At 42.5% G+C, this 21289-nt stretch overlaps 1 protein-coding gene across 1 annotated transcript in view; it reads left to right on the plus strand.

The window, feature by feature from the left end:
* Positions 1 to 1994: 1994 nt before the first annotated feature.
* exd3 (exonuclease 3'-5' domain containing 3) overlaps positions 1995 to 21289 on the plus strand; it is a 36531-nt gene continuing 17236 nt past the window's right edge. Inside the window, exons 1-19 of the mRNA XM_030084256.1 lie at positions 1995 to 2053; positions 2919 to 2977; positions 6521 to 6585; positions 7628 to 7789; positions 8005 to 8190; positions 8298 to 8351; positions 8814 to 8953; positions 9060 to 9166; positions 9259 to 9332; positions 10553 to 10591; positions 10685 to 10851; positions 11289 to 11442; positions 11812 to 12010; positions 12130 to 12242; positions 12960 to 13140; positions 13311 to 13483; positions 14059 to 14277; positions 14611 to 14664; positions 14768 to 14899. Coding sequence (XP_029940116.1) covers positions 2950 to 2977; positions 6521 to 6585; positions 7628 to 7789; positions 8005 to 8190; positions 8298 to 8351; positions 8814 to 8953; positions 9060 to 9166; positions 9259 to 9332; positions 10553 to 10591; positions 10685 to 10851; positions 11289 to 11442; positions 11812 to 12010; positions 12130 to 12242; positions 12960 to 13140; positions 13311 to 13483; positions 14059 to 14277; positions 14611 to 14664; positions 14768 to 14899 — 2247 coding nt within the window. The 5' untranslated portion in view covers positions 1995 to 2053; positions 2919 to 2949. The remainder of the gene's footprint in view (positions 2054 to 2918; positions 2978 to 6520; positions 6586 to 7627; positions 7790 to 8004; positions 8191 to 8297; positions 8352 to 8813; positions 8954 to 9059; positions 9167 to 9258; positions 9333 to 10552; positions 10592 to 10684; positions 10852 to 11288; positions 11443 to 11811; positions 12011 to 12129; positions 12243 to 12959; positions 13141 to 13310; positions 13484 to 14058; positions 14278 to 14610; positions 14665 to 14767; positions 14900 to 21289) is intronic.

The following is a 21289-nucleotide window of genomic DNA, read 5'->3' on the forward strand; positions in this document are numbered from 1 at the left end:
GTAAAACCTGATGAATCTGGTGCTGTGGGCCTTGATGGACCTGTACCTCCTCCCTGAGGGCAGCAGTGAGAACAGGCTGTGTCTGGGGTGTGAACTGTCACAGGCGATACTTGTGGCCCTGCGCAAACATCTGGTGTTGTAGATGCCTGACAGAAAGGACAGCTGCACTCCAATGATGATGCTCTGTGTCAGCCTGAGAGCTTCCTTATGAACCACACCAAGATGCTGCGGGTGAGGATGCTCTCTACAGAACACCTGTAGGGGGGGTGGGTTCCCTCCTTCTTCCTCCTAAAGTCCAGCACCAACTCCTTAATTTTTGAGGAGTTGAGTGCTATATTATTGAGGGAGCACCAGGTAGTGAAGTTCAGGACCTCCTCCCTGTAGGCCGTCTCATCATTGTTGCCCCACCACATCCGCAAATGTCACGAAGATGTTGCTGCTGTGAATTGGTGCGCAGTCATGGGCGTACAAGGTGTACAGCACTGGACTGAGCATACAGCCCTGGGGTGCCCCAGTGCTCACTGCTGGGGTTGAGGAAGAGTGTTAAACATAAGGTCTGTGGTCCAAAACCGGCCCCCATGAGGTGCCAAACTCTAGCAAATTGTAAAACCATGCTGCCACGACAGACCTTGAAACAAGGTCCCTGTTGCCAGCAAACTAGCATTAGATGCAAAATTATGCTGTGTTCAGGTGAGTTTGTTAAACATGCATAATGCAACAACTGAATTCAAAGTTTTTTGGAAATTTCACTGTATGTTGCACCACAAGGTTTGATTTCAAGCGGCTATAAATTAAGATTTTTTTTTTTTTGTGAAAATACAGACATTTTCATCCCGTATACTCTTCCACAACAAAGAAAAACTTAAAAGTTAAAATTTTAAGATTATTGTGGCACTGATTTGAAGGTCTGGCACTCTTAAGATGAAGTTGGGCTGTGTTCCCCCCTAAATGCTTATGGATTTGGAAGACAGATGCTTATGGAGCCCCTTAGGAATTCAATGTCTTCCTGTAATACTGTAAATGTAGTGGTATGACTTCTGTCTCTCTCTTTACCTCGGACCCCAGTGGCAAGGATGACCTGCTGCGTGCTCTTTAAATTGGCTGCCTCCACCCAGGCTCCTGAGTTTGGGGACATGTGTTTAAAAAATTTATTTTTGAGAGAAATATATAAGACACTTGCACACTTCATGCAATCTTACCCACATGTTTTGATGTGGTCCTAAGTTGTTTGAATTCTGGCAACTGTTTGTAAAAAAAAAATTCAGACGCATTGGGCATAAATCTAATCCCGGCCCCATGCATCGCTATTTTCAACTGACCCCTGCCATCCTTTGTACTCCATTGACACCATTCAAAATAATGTTATAGCTTTCGCCTCTCTTATTGCTTGAAAAATAATCATTTTAATTTTAAAATTCTCCAGCAGCGATCTATCACAGTCTGGCTACATGACATTCTATCTCTTCTGAAACTGAGAAGATCAAGTTCTCACTCAGAGGTTCATCTGACAGGTTCACTGGAGACCACTAGTCAACTATTCTTAATATGCTGCCAGCTTGGAAAGTGTCTTTTTAAGGACTATGTCTGAGCCTGTCCCCCTTGTGACGGTCTGCTAGAGGAAGGATGTTCTCACCGAGATCCACTGTTGCAACCCCACCGAAGCCGGTGAAATCACTTGTACTCAGTCTGAATTTTATTGGTACTTACACATTTTTTAGGTGTTATCACCCTCTAATTTTATTCAACATTCCTCAAACACACGGACACAGTAAGAACATGTATAGTTCCCACAGAAAGACCCTTGGTTTCCAAAGGAAAAATTATGGGACCCTAAAGAAAAAGGTTGGGCTCAACTGCCACATGTTGTGACCGCAGGTTGTGACTGTGGAATGTGTCGTTCCCCTCCGGTACAGCAGGGGGCGCTGCGCAGCGGTGAAGCACGTTTGTGTTTCCTCCGTGAGTCATTAGAATGAGACGGAACATTTAAAGTGGAAGTGGAGTCGGCCAGAAGCAATGATTGAAGTTTACCCCCCGACAGTCCGCTTTTTTAATGGTGAGTGCTTTTATATCTTTAGTCTAACGTTGCATGACTATTTATACGTGGTTTTACCTTTTGACACAACAAGCAGGGCTCTGTGAAGATTAATATCAAAGGTAGCTCCTGTTATGTGCTATCTCACAGCGAGTTCTTACACAAAATAATCTCTGGTTTCAACACTTTCATGGCCGTTCTTTTGGAGACGCTGAGCCCGGTGAGGTTTTACGTGTGGATTGATGGGTGTCATAGCGGGGAGCTCGTGGTTTGACCCGGCCACAGAGGAAAATGTTTGGGAGATAATGAGAACTCGGCTGCTTGAGGAAGTGAGGTTTTGCTCTACCGCCGCTAGATGGAGTCCGCCGTTAAAGAACAGGGTGTTGTTTCCGAGCCTGGGTCCTCCACCGTCCTTCTGGCCCAGCATCACTGCTGGATGCCAAAACCCGCCTCCCGAGCCTGCAGACATTCAGACAGGGAGAAACAACCAGACTTGAGGCCTAAAAAAACATCCTCAGCCTGAAATCAGGTCTCATAGCCAGCTGGCACTCTGCCCTTTCTCAGGCTGCTGTTCCCACAGCTTTTCTTTGTTGCCGTTTTAAACTACTGGATGTATGAAACTGTCTCTGTTTAGGTTTGATTTTTCTCTCATTTTATTTTTGTAACACTGACCAATCAAGTTTGTGCTATTGTTACTAGTTAAACGTGAGTGCATTCGCGTGGTGAATATGGAACAGTATATCTGTGCCCACAGAATCAAATCTAGCTTATTTTAGCAACAAGTGCATACTTAAAACATTTTTTATCTTAACAATTGGATATGTTTGGATAACTGAAGTCTGTACATACTTTTACACCACCCTGTTCTGTTTTTCTACCTCCACAGAGTGATACCCCCTCACCTCCTGTGACTAGAAATGAGCCATAGTCCTCACCAGGCAATGGGTTTGTATTTGTATTTTACTTGCATGTATCTCTTCAAATCATTAAAAAAAAAAAAAACTTAACACAATAAGCATTTTCTTACATGGATAATAAAAGTGTTTAGGATAATCAATAACCGTGTACACGTCATTTTCCTCCTCCTCGTCGTTATTTTTTCACCTATAAGTAATATTTTTTGGAGCGATTTTGTTACCTGAATGCTTCAGATAACATTAACTAAATGTTCCCACGTGCGGCGCAATACACTGATTAAAAACCCAGCCACGCCGGTGTTAAGGCGATGGCAGCTAACAACGAGATGCCATCGCGTCATCGCTGGGTGGCAGCTTTTCTAACAAACTGTGGGAATATTGTTGGGTGTAGGCTGTGTCGGGCAAAGCTGGTTTACAACAGCAGTACGGGATCTACGAGGGATCAGCCGCCATGGAAGCGAGAGATGCTAGCATCGATGCTAACGCTAGCTAGCGAGCTACCGCTAGCGGTTCACAAGCTAGCATGACGCATTTTATTCACAGCAAATCAAAGAAATGTTAAAATGCACTTGGTGAACACATCATCAGCTTAATAGCTGCAATGGTGGCCCTTTTGTCTTTGATTTAATGGGATAATGAGGTAGTGTATTTCAGTAGAGAGGGAGCCATCTGGTGGTCATGTAGCGCAACTGCAATAGACAAAGCTAAATCTATGACGTCACGTGTAATTGGTTACACGTGGGTTAGAAGTCCGGTTTACACGTGTGGGGGAAATAAAATTAAATGTTGACACCCCTCGTTCCAGTATACACCCAAGTGTGACAAGACATTTGGCTCTGCACCTACCACAATGAATATGAGATAAAACGATTACGATTTGCTTTTCTTTGGTTGCACCTTTACCTCTAGGAAGCTATAGTGCAGCTCTATAGTGCAAACCTCTGAAGATGACGAATTAAGAATACCAATGTCCAAATGCAATCAGTCTGTTCAATTTTTTTAATTGTATTATATAAAGGTTACTTTGAACTCACTGTCACTAACAAATTTTGATCGCTTCAACCCCGTTGGATTGGTGATTTATAAGCTCATGTTTTCCTTGAGGCTTTTTAACTTAACAAGCAGTAGCAGATTATACAATTGGCAATGTGCCTTTGTAAATATTGTTATACTCTTGTTTTATGTCTTTATTTAACAGTTCCACGTTAGGTTCAGGTTCTTTAAAACTGTTTCAATACTCATTAAAACTACTTCTACAGCATTAAGACTCTTTCTGTTGTGTTCCTTCTGTAATATCCATAATTCGGGAACTCATCCCTGAATTAAAGGCTTGTTTTGAGTTCCTTGGCAACATTGGTTTGCTGAACACTGTCCGATTAGGTCAAGAGGTGTTTAATCATATCAAAATTGCCATTCTTTTTCAGTGTAGGTATGTACCACTCCACAATTCTGCAAAGTAGGTTGTGGCCGGTCAGTTATAGAGAGGCAATTAACATGCAAACGCCTCTTTAATAAGCATCATATTCCCAAAGTGCTAGTATCCTGTGAAAAGCCTTCTAGCACCTACAACAAAATACAAAAGAAGAGAAGTGCTTGTAGAAGAATGTTGTGGCATCCTTCCAGTGGAGCCCAGCCACTTGCAGCAGCCACTGCCAAGTCGCACTGAAGCCGTTCTGGTGGCTCTAGTGACACCAAATGCCCCATTTAGACACTTGATCTTTGTGTTTCCTTTATTTTGGCAGCTGCCTGGCAACATGCAGTCGGACTTGTCTGTGGATTTAAACATTTCTCATTTTACTGATATTGATTTGTGAGAGCAAAAGAAAAAGTTTTGCGTGACACAAAATGCTTTTTTTTTTTTTTTTTTTTTTTTTTTTCCTTCAGATTTCTAAAAGTGTTGTATATGGGATGGGTGAGAGATGGGGAAAAAAAATCACCTTCCCAGAGGTGAACGAGTGCATGTGCTCAATGTGTGTGTCCGTGTGATTGTATGCGGTGATAGGGTTATTATGTTGTAATGAATGGGGAGCCTCTAGCCCTGTCATTCGCCCACTAGCCAACACTGTAAAGAAGCTATGTGCTCAACATTCCTCGACTCTCCCCATACAAACAAGGAGCCTGAAGTGGGTTGTGCTGTTTGTGTTTGTGTGAGTCCCCACGCACAAGCTATATGCGTTTTCGTTGGTGGGATGAATGGGCTGGAGTGGCGTCTGTAACGGGAATCACAGGAAAGTGCTCAGGACGCCCTGCAGCCAATCAAATGTTTTATTTCAAGGATTTTTTTTAACGTAAACTTCAGAATATTTTTCATTGTCTTTACCCAGCTTTATATTTTTCCCATAACTCAATGTGTTGGAAACTATGGTTTCCAAGAAAACTCTAAAGAGGTTAATTTGAAAAGACAGCTGCATTACCCTGCAGCGTTTCAGTGTTTGTTTACAGAAATAAAAGTACTTATTTTCAATCTTAGAAGCTATAAAGCATTAAACTTGTTTTAATGTAATGTAGCTGAATTAAATTTGAGCAGATAAGTTATTGCTTTGAAATTGTGATGTTTAAATATAATGAGGGGGAGAGAGAGGGAGACCTTTTGGTCTGTTTTCCCAGGCTATGCATCAGGAAGGCAGTATTTTTTTACACCATGACCAGCGCATAGCCTTTTCCTGGGGAAATCCGAGACAAAATCAAGAGAGCCTGGTGCTGGGAGGGAGAGCAGAACAGGAAAAGTAGCCTTAGGAAGGAACGAGGGAGGGAGGGTGGTGGGAAGGGGAAGACATGGAGGGGGGGTGATGGTGGTGGTGGTGAGGGGGGGCAGGTACGTTGGAGGCCACACAGCATGAGCAACCGGTGAAGCTGGAGCTTTTTGGGGAAAACCAAGTGGGACCCACGCACAGACGGACAATAAAAAGAAATCAAGTGAAACGAACACTCGCATCTCCCCCTGTTTCCGAGCCCGCTGCCCGCCGCGGGTTTCCTAAAATGCGCCCGGAGTCTTCTCAAGAGTATTTTGGCTGCAGATTTGGCTGGAATGCAGAGCTAATGCTGGGTTCCTCTGCTGTCCAACCAGCCTCAGCTGTTAATCCGATGTTATGGCTGCTCTGTCACGCCTGTTAAAGAAATAATATTTGACGTTATGGCTAGTCAGTTATGCCTGTTTTAGCAAATATTATTTACAGGATATGACATCCTGAGCTGAGCTAAGATTTAGGTGGGACACAAAAGAAAAGAAACTTTCATCATTATAAGCAGCCACCTGCTGATGTTTATATTAAATAAATATGTTGCCACTGTAGTCCCAAATTCTTCCTCTGGAAAGTAACAGACTTTAAACAAAGTTTTTAAACTTAATGTGTATTTAAGAAAAAAAAATACAATGAAACATAATTTTAAAGAAGCATACTTGGACCTGATTTCTACAACTTGCGCAGTTTTCACAATCAGAGCATCAACAGACCACTTCAGACATCACTGTCAAGTGCCACAAAGAGCCAAACATAAATAAAAATTCTTCAAGTCCTTGTCATGTCAAAGGTTGGTGTGGAACCTCATCGAATGTGTTTGATCCTCCCAGGTCTCGACCCCACCGTGCTGACAGAGGAACTCTTGCAGCTCTGGAGCTTCAAAGATCTGCAGACGGTAAGAGTCATTTCTCACCCGCACATCCCCGATTGAGTGCATTTACCAAAGTGGCAGGATGGAGGCTTTTTTGCGCCTTCATGAAGTCTTTTAGCTAAAGAATAGAGCAGAGGGAAGGGTGCAAGATCCCTGTTACTTTAAGCGAAGCCCGGCAGAGTGCGACTGGAGTGTGTTAATGAGGAAACCAGACTGTCTGTCAGAAGGGAGGAATTTGAGTTGTTCTGAATGAACTTGAGATCAGTGCGAGGAGGATATTGAGTGGATGACATCTGTTTTGCAAATTGAGATGCGGCGCGAGGCCATTCTCACACAGATATTATTTTCGCCTGTAGGAAGTTTATAATGCCGTCTTCAGCATTCTTAAGCGGGGGCTAAAAATGAGCGGCGAGCCTGTGTTCCCTCTGCCAGGGCCAGAGAGGGAAGTGACTCTGGCTGATTTCTTGTCATCGGCTGTGTTTTGGGGGTTTCTGAGAAACGATCACTGGTTGCATAATTTGACCAAACATGTTGAGAAAACGGATGATTCTTTTTTGAAAAACAGATTTCTGTCCAAATTTGTGCTTTATTTTTCATATTCTGTATTGGTTTAAATAAATAAATTTGCCAATATATTGTCCATAGCTGCTTTCATGCACCATGCATCTCTGCCCGTTCCTTCAGTAGTTTGCCATCCTCTCCAACAGCCAGAGTATTGAGATGCAGCGTTATGAAGCCGTAAAATGTCATAACATCCAGCAACTGTAGTGAGTTAATCCCTCAGTATGATCACCAGTTCACCTACTGTATGTGGCAAATTGCATCCAACACCCTTTCTCATGTTTTTCAAAATCCAATTTAGTTCATTGTGTGACTTTACATAACACTGTAGGACAGCTTAACTTTTTAAGATGTATTTCAGCAACACATTCTGAATGTTCCACTTGGTTTACTTCATTAAATGAATTTTCCTTTTCATTTGTTGTGTTGTATACGTTCACCTTTTTCTCTTCGATGTTACTGCTTCACTTCTCATTCCTCTTCTTTTTTTTTTTTTGGGCGCCAGTTACATATTGTCGCACAGCACAGCTTCTCAAAGCTTTCTGAGCCTCTGAAGGATCTACTGACAGTCCTGGAGAGATGTCCAGGAAAACAGAAGGGCCGGAGTCAAACCGTCAGCAGTCACATCCTCTTAGAGTTTCACACATGGATGAAGGAACATCCTCAGGTAGATGAATGAATTAAGTAACCTTGGGCAGGATAAACTGGATGCACTTTTAGTAACTGTGAAAGACTTCTGAATAACTGCCTTGATTTGATGTAAAGCTAATCATAACCTGTGGTCAATCGTAGCTGTCAAGGATATTTCTCCTCGTTTTTAAAATTGTAAAAGATGTCATTCATTTTCTTTTTTTTCCCCCTCATTTGTATCCCTCAAACAAGGTGAACCTCAGCTCTTTACCAGAAGACAAAGCAACGGCACTCCAGCATCGCGCTCTGGGTCTTTTAACAGACACGCATCCCAGCTTTGCAGACAACCTTATAAACATCTACCAGCTGAATTCCTGTGATCGAGCCACACTCAAACAACACGTACTGAATTTACTGGCTCTCCACAACTACAAAGAGGTGGGTACCTGACTGGGAAGTATTTACTTAATGTCTAAGTCATTTCTAAAGTGAGATTACTGCCGGCACAAGAATTGTTTTGACTTTGACGTGAATCGTCTCTACAGGCGACGGGGCTCAGCATAAAGCTGAATTTACAGAATGAACTGAGCATGGAGGAGGTGAGATGAATCATCTTCATGTCAGACACTTTATAGATTTAAGAGGAAACATCTACATGAAATTATAATCACAAATAAGACTGAATAACTAAAGCAATGGCAGTCTAAAATTCCATAGGTTACAGGAAGACACTAACGAATACATTGCAAATACGAACATAATTACAAGGAAATTCCCTATAATGGCACCAAAATACTTGTAAATATAATTAAGTAACACTTGAATTTACGAATTTATATACTGTGTGCACAATTTTCAGAAAGACTGATCAAGACACTGAAAATAAAACAGTATGAAATTAGCACACACAGGTTTATACAATAAAATAACACATACAGTATATAACGATACATACAGTTGGACAGACAAAAACGTAAATCCATTTTATACACTAAAAAAAAACAGTTTTTGCATTTTCCAAGTAATTCAAATAACTTTTTTTTCGTCTTATTCTTCTATAGATTTGCGTCCCGCTAGTCTTGGGGGACAAGCTTGCCTTGGCGGAGTCCTTTGTTGCGGGCCAGAGCCATTTAGAGCAACAACTCGTCGCGCTGCTGGACTCTTGGTGCCACCCCACCTGCAGCATGGAGGAGATAAGAAAGTGTGTGCGCACGTGTCTGTTGTGTGTAATCCCTACATGCGGTGTGCCTTTTTTTGTTGTTTTTTTAGAAATGTATCCATTATCGTGTGCACTCCTGCTTCCACAGACAGTTCCCTCATGTCTCTCGTTCCAAACCCTCGACAAACCAGCTCAACTCCAAACTGCTCACCAGACACGTCCTACGACTTGTGGACAAATTCAAGCTTGACAAAGGTAGGCAGATGGAATTGTTTTTAAAGATTGGAGTTGTGGTTCTCAGGCAGAAGTCATGACAACCTCATCTTTTTTTTTGTTTTTTTATTCAGGACTGTGTCCCAATGCTCTGCACAACAGGAGACTGGACTCGCTGCGGTTCCTCATGTATAAAACGTTTGTTGAGGTAAATGACACTGTACGTTTTCTATTAATCCTGTGTCACTGCCATCCATCCGTTTCCTTCACCACCTCAAGGTTGCTCGGTGCTGAAGCCGATCCCAGCTCACTGTGGGCAAAGGCGAGGCAAGCTTTGGATGCTTTACTCCATCACAGGGCAGACAGAGACTTGCAGTGTCACCAAGGGCTGATGGAGAATCAGCAATGTGTTGAACTTTAATACATGTTTGATGTTGAAATGTCAGGAAGGCTGCCTCATACAGCTACGAAAACACATGTATCCCAAAACATAGCTTTTTTTTTTTTTTTTGTTTTGCTGTGAAATAAGAACCGGAGTGATGGCCTAGTGGTAGAGCATCCGCCTCACAACCGGGAGGTCACAGGTTCGCGCCCTGGCCGGGTCATACCAAAGACCTTAAAAATGGTACCTACTGCCTTCTAGCCAGGTGCTCGGCATATATAGAATGGGGTAGGGAGTCGAACACACAGAGCTACCAGAGGTCTAACTCCCCCACTGTAGCTTCCACTACTACTCACAGTAGCTGTGTGGCCTGGGGTTACGACTCGGAGATAGGCGCCGCCCTACGCACTTAGCACGGGACTTGTGAAATAAGATTGTCTGTACTTGAGATTTTGTAGAGCGATATACGTATGCAGTGTGTTTAACACACTAAGTTGATTGAAAATGGCCTTTACAGATGACACTGATGCACCCAAAAAAGAAAAAAGAAGCAGTTTGATGTCCACTTGTTGGGATTTCAACAGTTCAAGGTTTATGAATACTTTAAAAAAAAAAAGCATTTTAATGTATCAGGAAACACATGAGCCAAGTGAGAGCAGTGTAAACATCTGGTGGGGGATAAAAAGACACATTTCTCCAATAGGTTAGTGAATAGTGAACCATGTACCAAAATGCCACTTGGACAATTTCTATTGTCTTATTTTTTTGGCAGCTCTTTTTGCATTTTCAAGTGAAACCCTTTACATTGAAATCGATATGCTACTTATTTCCCCAGCAGATGCTAGCATGTCACTTACAGTTCAAAAGGTTTAATGAATCTGTCCAAGCAGTGTGTTTCCATGCCAGACATACGTTTTTGAGCGAACTGTTAATTACCATATTTCAAGTATTGTTCCGTTGATTTGAGATTCACCTTTAAATAGTTCCATTTTAATATAAACATATTTTGAATCCAATAATTGATCATCAGTTTATTTCTCTTGTAGAAAAGCATGACTGAAGAGAACTGGTGTGACCATGTGCAGGTAGGTTTTATTTGAACCCACAGACTCTGTGTTGTCAATAAAATCAGCAGCATGTCTGACTGTAAAGTGTACTTATGTGCTGCGCATGCATAGTATGTCGTAGGAGACGACCTGGAGCTGCAAGTCCATTTGGTGACGAAGTTGGAGCAGTACTGCGGCCTGCAGAAAGCCTGTCAGTGGTCGCTGAGATACAATATTCCCAAGGATCGACTTCCCCTTGGTGTATGGGAAATGCAGCAGAGTCTACCATCTGATCTACAGTGAGTCGGCCAAAATAATAAGAATAAACAAGTACTATTATGCAACACTTTTATAAAAGAGGAAGAACTGAAACCACAGCCTTTTTTTTTCTTTATATCCCCGACATGAAGTCGATGGTGTATATTTTTTCCCACATCCCCTTTCGCAGATGTACGTTGGTCTGATGTACCCACCACTGGCAACAGCTGTTAGAGTATTTTTAAGATTTTGTACTTTCCCTCTGATTTAATTTTTAGAGTGGCTTTAAGTTGTTTTTATGCAGCACGAGTGTCCCTCTGATCATTTTCTGCTCCGCTTCTATTAGTTGCTCATAAAGTGACATGGTGGTCGTAACACTCTCAATAAAACGTATTACTTTGCCCTGTAGATAACCGATTATAGTTTTCTCACAAATCTAAATCGCTCATCAAAAAGCACACGTCTGTCCTCTGCTCAGACAGATGCCTCTGAGCCAATCGGCCCAGCCCGAGGAGTGGGTTCCCTCTCAGGCACACCAACAGAAGTTCTACCAATTGCTGATCCCCCAAGACAAGGTTCATTTGGTGGACACACTAGAAGCTCTCCAGACCTGTCGAAACACTCTACTCAAGGTACAAGGTCATGAACACTGCCTTGCTGATGATGTTATCTCAATTTTCAAAATGGAAACCTGTAATCTATTGTGAGCTTTACAGAAAATGTTTTCAATTAGTTGTGCTGTCAGACGAATTTAACTGCCTTTGAATGTTACTGCGATATCATTTTAAAAGATTATGAAATAGTGAATCTATTTGTACGTTTTACTTGATATACTGCATTGATTTAAATACAAGACAGAGTTTTGTGTTTATAACTCTGCTTTTAAATGCTGCTAGTACACTCGATAAAATTTCACTTGTTATGTAACGGTTAATAAATGGAAAAAAGTCAGTTGAAATGCTTACCGTTCCGACTGAGTCGTCCTCTGTGTTTTATCCTAGGACGGCGTTATAGTCGGTGTGGATATGGAGTGGCAACCTACGTTTGGCTGTGCCTCAACCCAGCAAGTGGCCTTGATACAGCTCGCAGTTTCTGACCAAGTGTTCCTGTTAGACCTTTGTGCTCGTGGATTCAGTCATCACCCAGAAACGATTAACTTCATCAGGAGCTTGTTTGCTGAGCAAAAAATTCTTAAACTGGGTGAGTGAGACTTTGAAATGGCTTAATCAGATTCGTGTGAGCAGGTTTTTTTTGTTTTTTTTTTTCTTTTTCCCCTCTCCTTTATTCTCTCACATGTTTCCCTTTTGTTTCCTCTTCAGGTTACGGTATGGCAGTCGGGGATCTCAAGTGTCTCTCAGCCACCTGGCACAAGTTACTGGAGGAGCCGCTGAAGTTAGCCGGGATGCTTGATCTTCTGAATGTACACCAAAAAGTAACTATATCCCCGTTTTCACATAACTCAGTTCAAATGGTTCTGAATTAAATCCAGCAGTTGGTCTGAGGCCGTCAGGTTTCTCTAATTTAATCAGGTTTACTCTTTCACATAATTTTGTTCAGTATTTAAAGCAAGTTTTTGATTTGATAAACTAAAAATCTTCAGTATTTATCTTCGCGAGCATCTTTGGTGTGAATTAGTGTGACTGTTGCAACAAGGGTCAGCAAACGATAAGCTCTTTATTTTTCTTGAAGTAGATTTCCACATGAGTCATATAATCTGTCTCTCAAAATTATCAGAGGTATCTGGTTGAAGCAGGACATTAGATCAAACTCATACTGTCTGGTTATTGTCAAGTTTCAACAATATGACATGATTTAAAATTTATCATTGCACCACAATTCTTTATATTTTTATCTTATATATATTTTTACCAATATTAGTGTTTCTACTAACTTAATTATATTCTATATCTGTCTTTTAATCAAAGCTTGTTTTACCTGGGTTTCTTCATCCTATTTCATCCACTTTAGATTAAATTAATTTTTGTCAGTTTTGCCATTATGCCTCTCTCCATTCTCGTTCTTGTATTGACTGTTTCCTTGTCGTTTCACGTTTTGACCATTTTGATCAGTCTTCCTGAATCTTTGGAGTCGTACCGTCTTGCACAAAACCTGCATCAAAAAAAAGTTTTTCTTGACTGATCTCGCACAGATTCAGCGGAGCAAAGTCAAACCTCAAAACGGTCCCAGCGAGGTTCTCGTAGGAGAAGACAGCGCGGAGAAAGGCCTCAGTCTGCTGGTGCAGCAGGTCCTGGGAAGGCCTCTGGACAAGACAGAGCAGATGTCCAACTGGGAGAAGCGACCGCTGCGCATCACCCAAATTAGATATGCAGGTAAGATATTATGCATGCACAGACAGACAATGACACGGAGACAGATGGCCGCTGTCCTCCTCTCTATAGAGTAATCAGAGATTATTTTGTTATCCCCTGACGAACTGCAAGCTCATAAATTGACCCCCTGTTCTTCTCCCCTTTTTCTCGCTTCTTAAACCTTCTCCCAGTGGCAGATGCCTACTGTTTGCTGGACGTGTACTCTGTTCTCTCCAGCAAGCCGGAGCAGTTCGGGCTGCCAGCTGACCTGCACAGCATTTCCTCGAGCCAATCGGAGGCGAGCGCAGACAAGAAGCGCAAAGAGAAGCAGGGCAAGCCCACGAACCAGGCTTCTGGCGAAGAGGTCAGAGGTCATTTTCTGTTGCGCTAAGGTTGCTTTTGACATTGCTGACTTCTTTCCGTTTGGTTCAGTTAAACGTGGAGGCAAATAAATAATAGTAATTGGTTTCCAGAAAAGTCAATAAACAATAGGTAACAGATTGCAAAAATTGATTTTCCTCTTTTCTGTTTTACGCAGAAGAAAAGATTCAAAAAGAGTTTTTTGGAAGCTAACGGGTGCACAAGATTTCAATTTAAAAAAAAGAAGTTAATGGCATTACTTTGCTTTTATTTATGAACTGTAACCGGGATTGTTTTGGAGCTATTGTTCTTATTTTCCCGTGATAACATGTGACCTCTCACATGACATGTGAGCGAATACAGAGAAGCCTTGACTGACGAAGCAGAGTTTGAGCATCCAGCCTGCAGGGAGGGACAATACGTGTTTGACTAAGACACTTCAGCAGTTCCTATCAGCTCCAGGGGTGCAGTTGTATAAGTCACCCTGTGCTCTGACCCCCCTGAACTGTGGTGCAAGTGAAAAGAAAATCCCCCTGTGGGGATCGGTTAAGTATCACATTATTGTCTCTGTCCATTTAGGAATGTCAGGGGGCTCAAGGGGTCAGTTCCACTCCTTCTGACACAGAGAAAGGCCTCCTGTGTGGCAAGAAGCCCTTGGAAGGTTTCCCCCCTCTGCCCCCCCAGCAGTTCCGTGTGGTGTGCGACAGCATGCTGCAGGGACTCGGGAGATACCTACGCTGTTTAGGAGTCGATGTGGTCATGATAGAGGGCACCGACGACCACAGAGTCGCGGCAAAGGTTAGTCACCGACAGATGTTTTTCCCATGACGAGCCTAATGCATGAACACTTACTTAGTCAGAGAACTGCAGCTGTCACAAAGTTTGGAAGCTCGGCCGACCCTCTTCCTCACACGGGCTACCTGGCCCCCTCACTGGGGGGTTGGAGTTGGTGGACAGCTGGATCTGTGTGAAAACAACTCATGACTGTTATTATCACTGTCGGCACAATGTCACTCTCACATTTGCATAGTTTTTTTTGTTCACAAAATACTTCAAAACATACTTGTTATTTTTACGTGATCTGAATGCATTCATGTGATTTTTTTTTTCTTTCTTTCTTTTTTATGTCAGTTGGCACAAGCTGAAGGCCGGGTCATCCTCACATGTGGACAGCCGTTCCAGACCGTAAGCGCAACATGAACTCCATTCACAAATGCAGGAATCACAGCACTGTCTTCGCCCATTTGCAAGTATATCCAGCTTTTTTTGTCTCTGTCTTCCCGTATAGTTACGTTCCCAAGTGGGTGAGGGTCGCTGTTTGTCCCTGGACTCGTCGGAGAAGGCCAGAGACCAGGCCATGCGAATCCTCAAGCACTTCAACATCCGGCCCACTCCAAATGACATATTCAGCCGCTGTCAGGTATCCGTGTGTGTGTGTGGATATGAAGTTATGGTTTTAATCGCTTCCTTTCTGTATCTTTTAAGGGTTGTAGGATGAAGACAGGGTGAGGGTTTTACAGGCAGATTGGGGGGAAAAAATCCATGTGGAGAGTCCAATTTTGTTGGTAGCAACTGAGAAGACGAGGCAAAATTGAATTTCCGTCGCAGTATCTCGTGTTTCACCTTGAGTCAAAGGATGAGGAGCTTGAAGTTGAAGCACTGTACTTTCATGCTCAGAGTATCTAATTAGTCCCCCTCCTGGTTGCCTCCCTGTGGAGGTATTTTGAGCATGCCCATGTAGGGGGGTGTGGGGGGTTGGGGGTGCCCTGGGCAGGCCCGTGGGACTCTGAAAGGGATTGCATATCCCATCTGGCCTGGGAATGCCTGGGGTCCCCCAGCAGGAGCCGGAGGATGTGGCTGGGGAGAAGAATGTCTCGGCTACATCCAATTCCGCCACCACAACCTCAACCTGAGTGTTTTAGCTGAAGGCTGCAGTGACGGGCGAGCTAAAAATTGAGGAAGTGACGGGATATTGGCATGATTGAGAGCTGGAGGATGAGAGTTTGATTTGGCAACCAGGAAACCAAAACAGGAAGAAGTATAACCTGCAGGGGAAATGAAACTTTATATATTTGAATGCGTGTGTTTTTTTTGTTTTTTTTTTTTGCAGAAACCATTTCAGCAACATTTTGTCACTTCTTAAAATAACGGTGCCTGCATCCTGCTGTAGAGCCTTGCACCTTTGTTAATCAATTCCCTGTTTATCTTGTTTGTGCAGCCTTCGCTGAGCAGTTTCTATCAATAACGGTGTGAGTTACGGTACCTGACCCGTACATATCTCAGTGGGTGGCTGTTTAGGAAGACTGTGTGCTTGACGGTGTTTGTGTTTGTGTGTGTGTGTGTGTGTGTGTGTGTGTGTGTGTGTGTGTGTGGGGTGACTGTGAGGGGGTTCTTTGCAGGATAGTTTCTAAACTTGGGTGTTCTCCCTTGCTCCAAGTAGGAGGGGGTCCCAAATGTGTCAGGATACACCACCAGCTGCTTTTCTTTCCGACACAAAATGCTACAATCCTGGACCACCTTGTCGCTGCCTCCTGTCTTGATGATATGATGACACAAACACATGCTCGCTTAGAAAAACCTCCCAAAAAAAAAACCTCTCTCTGAACAACCGGTAGCCAAATGGGGTCCCGGCTATCGGCCCCAGACCGCAGCATCAGGGGGAAGTCACTCTGAACTCGGGCCAAATGTGACCTTTAAAATAATTAAGTGTTTCATGCCACTAGTTACTGCTGTGGTACAGATCCTTCTTTAAGATCAGGAGCAACCTGAGAAAGCTTTTGTCCTTCCAGCGTGGGAAATATCCTCCGTCTACATGGGAGAAGGTACCTCTCCCTGAACCACAGTCTATCTAAAGTGAATGACTTTGGTTATTCTCTGTAATTGTCCATATTTTATAGCTTCAATTAATTTTTTAACAATTAATCAAAATATTTTTCTTGTGAAGTTTAAAACAAAGGACAGAAAAGCATGTTCATTTTGATAATACTGAAAGTTTCTTTGATGATATTAAAATTAGTCTGTTGGCATTTAAATGGTTACCGGTTATCCTGAGGCATAAGACCAATCTGTGGCTGTTTCTGAGTGCGAGTTTCACCCTGCAGGCTGCTCTACAGCCCACCCAGGCAAAGTTAACCCTTTTGTTATCTGATTATAAAGCTCTCTGAATGGCAGTGGATGGGTTAGTTTCACTCCCTTTGTCTCTCCGCTTCTTCCTCATTCACAAACACCACTGATGAGTGTCTCGAGAAAAGACAAGTTTACAAAAAGACTGAAACAGCCTCCAAAGAGATCAACCGCAAACCTGTACACTGTGGATATGCCGCAGGGTTTGTGCAGGTCTGTCAGCGGTTTACACAGAAATTAGGAACGGTGTGTCCGCCATGGAGACTTCAAGAACTCTTGTGTGTATCTTGCAACGCTGGATAATAAACACTGAATTACCTTTCTTTAATTTGAAATGTCACGTAAAATTGTGAAAATATTTAACAAAATTTTCAATCAACAGATTGGTCAAAAGACAATCTGTTTTCCCCTTTTAAAAATGCGTTTCATCCAGTTTTTTGGAAAGCAGGTTTGCGCTGTGTTGTTTTTGTGCGTCAGTCTAGAGGTCAGACAGGTGGACCACACAGACGGTGGTATCGTAAAGCACTTTTTTCTTTTTCAGTAACTTAGTCTTTACAGCACCACTTTAAATACAGTTTGAATCATCTTGCTTCCTGCATTAGCACATTCTAACTCTTGTTGTTGGAACAGTTTTTGACGGGGTTATGATGACATGATAGCTCAGCAGCAGACCGCAACTTCCTAAGTTGTTCAGAGAAATGATGAATTTCACTGGAAGCTCGGTGATAAAGCCATTTCAAAAGAAAAATGAACTCAAACTTTTTTTTTTTTGACTATTTGGAATCAATCAAAATATAATTCAACAATCTGTACCCATAAGCATTATCAGGAATTCCGTTTCAAACATCATGGGGTCTTTCATCTAGTTGTAGTGTACTTTTATTTTTTAAATTTGTCTGTCTAAAATATGGATTGAATGAATGCTTCTGCCCCTTCTATGAAAGACAACATTCAATATCTGCTAGTTATGCATTTGTAACATAAGCAAATTAAAAAAACAAACCCAAAATGCATTATTTTGTATGACACCCTGTAAACCTCACTGGTGATTGGATGATCATACAGACGTCCTTGTGGACTCTATAGTGACTTATATTGATGGAAAACTCTCTCCCAGCTGTCTGGTAGCATTCGATATTCCTTTATATGGACCGTTTAGGAAACGTAAGAAGTGTGCTCAATCCTGCTCACAGGACTGGACTACCACAGCCAGTGGCCATACCTCTCAAAGCCAGATGAGCCAAATGCTGGCTGTTCTGGAGCGCACATGTACTGTAGATTATAAGCTATTCTTGTGATTTTTGGATTTATCGGCTCAGTTTAATTTAAATCTCTTTTAAAGACTTAGAAAAAAACAGTCATATTGTACTTACTACTTGACCTGATTTCATACACAATTTGGCCATGGAAGGTTTTTTTCCCATGTTTTGTTGCTATAAATCTCATACTTGCGTGGTATGAAGTGCATCGTTGCCTTATCTTCATTCTGACTAAGTTTTTGTAACCTCAAAGAACCTTTCTAGGTGTTAACGGGTCAAGCACGCGTCAGCAGCTCTGTTATTTAACTACAGTAGTTCTTAATCCTCAGTTAATCTGCACAGATTCCAGCATAGGGTTTGTTTGGAGGGTGGAGTTGGTCTATTCCAGTTGCACATCACTAATGCCTGCTGCGCCTACACACACACACACACACTCTTCCGCTGGGTTGTGCAGATCTATCAGATGTGCCACACTGGCCTTTTATAGACATGTTGAGATAGCAGAGATTTCCTGAGAGATTGTCAAGTCCTTCCCACAGACAGCACACACACATACACACACACTCTGATTTGGATACACACTCAGAACTAATCTATGGAAAAGGAGGAAAGTCACCACTGTAGAAGTGTTCACATCATCACCTTGAAACACGTCGGAGGGGGCACACAGTCTCTTTAGCGGCAGAAATGCTGGTTCCCACGCAGCAGACTGCTGGGGAAGTGAAAACAAGAGCAACAGGAACCGCCACACTGTCAGAGGGAGGGGTGAGAGACATGGAGAGGAGGGGGGGGGAGAGAGAGGAAGGAGGGAAGATGAGAAAGAAGTGGGGAAAAGGGGTGATGACATGCAAGTATAAAGATGAGAAAATCTGCACAATGGAATGAGTTGAGTAAGGACAGGTGAGTCAGCGAGAGAGACAAAAACTGAAGTTTACAAAAAGGGAGTGGGTAAGGGCATGAAAAATTCAGCTTGTGTGCAAGTGAGGTGTTTGTGGGGTGCGGAAGAGAGAGTGAAGGAAGAGGAGGGGAGGAGGCGGAGGAGAGCAAGGCGATAGAAAGACTTGTCTGTCCTTTTGATCTACAAAGAGAGCCGCAGGCTGAGAGACAGGAGGAATGTGAGAGGTTGAGACACGTCTAACGTTAACCTTCACAGTGTGTGTGTGTGTGTGTGTGCGCTCGCAAACGTGTGAATGAATTGCTGAATTCAATGTCCGGACATGTATGTATCATATTCCACGATTAATTTTTTCATTGTTGTCTCACGTGTTGATTCATGTTTACATTTTCAAATACAACATTTGGACAGAGCCACAAATATGCACTTTGTCGTATCTATTTCACTGTGAAACCAAGAGAAAACAGTCTCGCAATTTTGCAAACCATTTATTATCCCGTATTATTACATATTTCTTAAGAAATGGAATAGAGCAAGTTGGAGCAGCCATATATAATGAACTCACTTGCTCGTTTGCGCCAGAGTTCAAGCAAATGATTCATACAAGCAGGCATATATACATATGGATACATATATAAGCTGTCAGAATAATGATAAAAAAACCTTGACTTTCTTTGTGAGCTACCTTGGTGCATATACAGTGTGGTGACAGGCATGTTTGCGTGTCCTGTCATTTTCCCACTCCCCCCCCAACTTCTCTCTCTCTCCCGGGAGACGAGAGGGAGAGACCGGGAGGAGAAGGAGACAGTAGACAGGAGCAGGAGGAGGGGGGCAGCGTTCCATAGGCACGCCAAGACATTCCGAGGGAAACCATCCCAAATATTTCCCACTGTGTGTGGTGAGGGCTTCGCATCTCCTGTTACACACACACACACACACACACACACACACACACACACACACAGTATGAGAATGCGCTACACAAATGAACAGTGGGGTGAAGTGTTATCAGGAAAGGTATTGGAATTGTTGCCATTCTAATATATCCTCTATGAATGTGCAAACAAGTGTGACAATTTCTGATTATATTGCTTGAAGTTCCTGACTCAAAGCTTTAATTATGGTTGTGACGTCTTTACTAGAGATATGAACATGCCGAAGAGCGGTGTTCAAAGCAAAAGTATAGCAGCTTACTTAACTGGAATTTCAAAAGCTGTTACTGCAAAGGGAAGCAGTTCCTCATAGTAATTAGTTCTGTAAAAATATAAATAACTAGCATCACTCCAAATTCATAGAGGCAGGGTTCTGCAGACGCATTTCAGATACAATATTCAATCTTTCCATGATTTTATAAAGTACCTTAATTATGAATATATATATTTTTTTCGAAAAAAAAAAAAAGTATTGCTAGAAACATTAGTGTGGAAATATAGGTTTTGTCATTGAAGTTTCTAGATTTATCTGAAATGGTTTTCTACATCAGTACATAGAAATGTTGCTCATTCGGTTTTTCTCTGCAGGTAAAGCTTCCATTTTTAGCTAGACTGTCTTTACATGCTAAATACAAAAATGTACCTTACAAAACTTCATTGTCAATACTCTAATATATTTGCAGTTGCGTAATTAAAGGTGCTGTAGGTAGGATTCTGCATCTCCGCCATCTTGCTTAGGTTTACCTAAGCAAGATGGCGATTTGAAACCCAGCACAGCCAATCCTGTCCTGTTTTCTCTGACATCACGTCCTTACACAAGTTAAGCCCCTCCCACAAGAACGTGTGACGAATGCCCCTCGACCAATCACGGTTAGAGCCTCATGGGCTCTTCTGATTGGTCAAAGATACCTGGAGCTGTCGAGATTCCTTTTCAGCTCAGAACAGAGACAGATGGAAACGCTGCGCCCTCGCGGTAGTGCAGTTATGCTACACTCCTAAAGGATTATCAATGGGTACTCTAACATTTAATCCAAAGAAAACACAGAAAAATTAGCATTGACTAGCAAAATCCTGCCTACAGCACCTTTAATGATGGTAGCAAATAAGTGTTCTATAGTTGCTGGCAAGTGTTCAACTCTTGTGAAAGAGCCAGTTTTTTTTTTTTTTTCCGGAAATAGTGTGAAAATCCCAAGAAAAGCCCACAGCTGTTTGGGCAGACACAATAGCAGATACACATATGCTCGGCTAGATAAGAGACACGATGAGCCATCACTCAGCAAGCATTTCAGAAATCAGGCCTGCTCCCTTTTCCCACAGTGAAGTTGGCCCCAGGATAGCATAGCAGCGCAGTGACACCTGTGTGTGCGGGTGCATACACGATGTGTATCTGTGTGAATGTCTGTTTGCATGACTGTGTGAGAATATCTTGTTTCCTCGTGGCCTCTCGTTTTCCTTGTAACTACTGGAAGGCTGGATTACTCTGCAACATGTCGTGTTATATCTGTAGTCAGTCCAGGGATTAAAAATCTGTTACGAGCTATGTGTACCTGCAATGTCTTACATTGCAATTACATTGCATCAGAAATAGCCCATTTTTGGAT

This window comes from Salarias fasciatus (genome assembly GCF_902148845.1).
Source record: "Salarias fasciatus chromosome 7 unlocalized genomic scaffold, fSalaFa1.1 super_scaffold_4, whole genome shotgun sequence".
NCBI classification, from domain to species: domain Eukaryota; kingdom Metazoa; phylum Chordata; class Actinopteri; order Blenniiformes; family Blenniidae; genus Salarias; species Salarias fasciatus.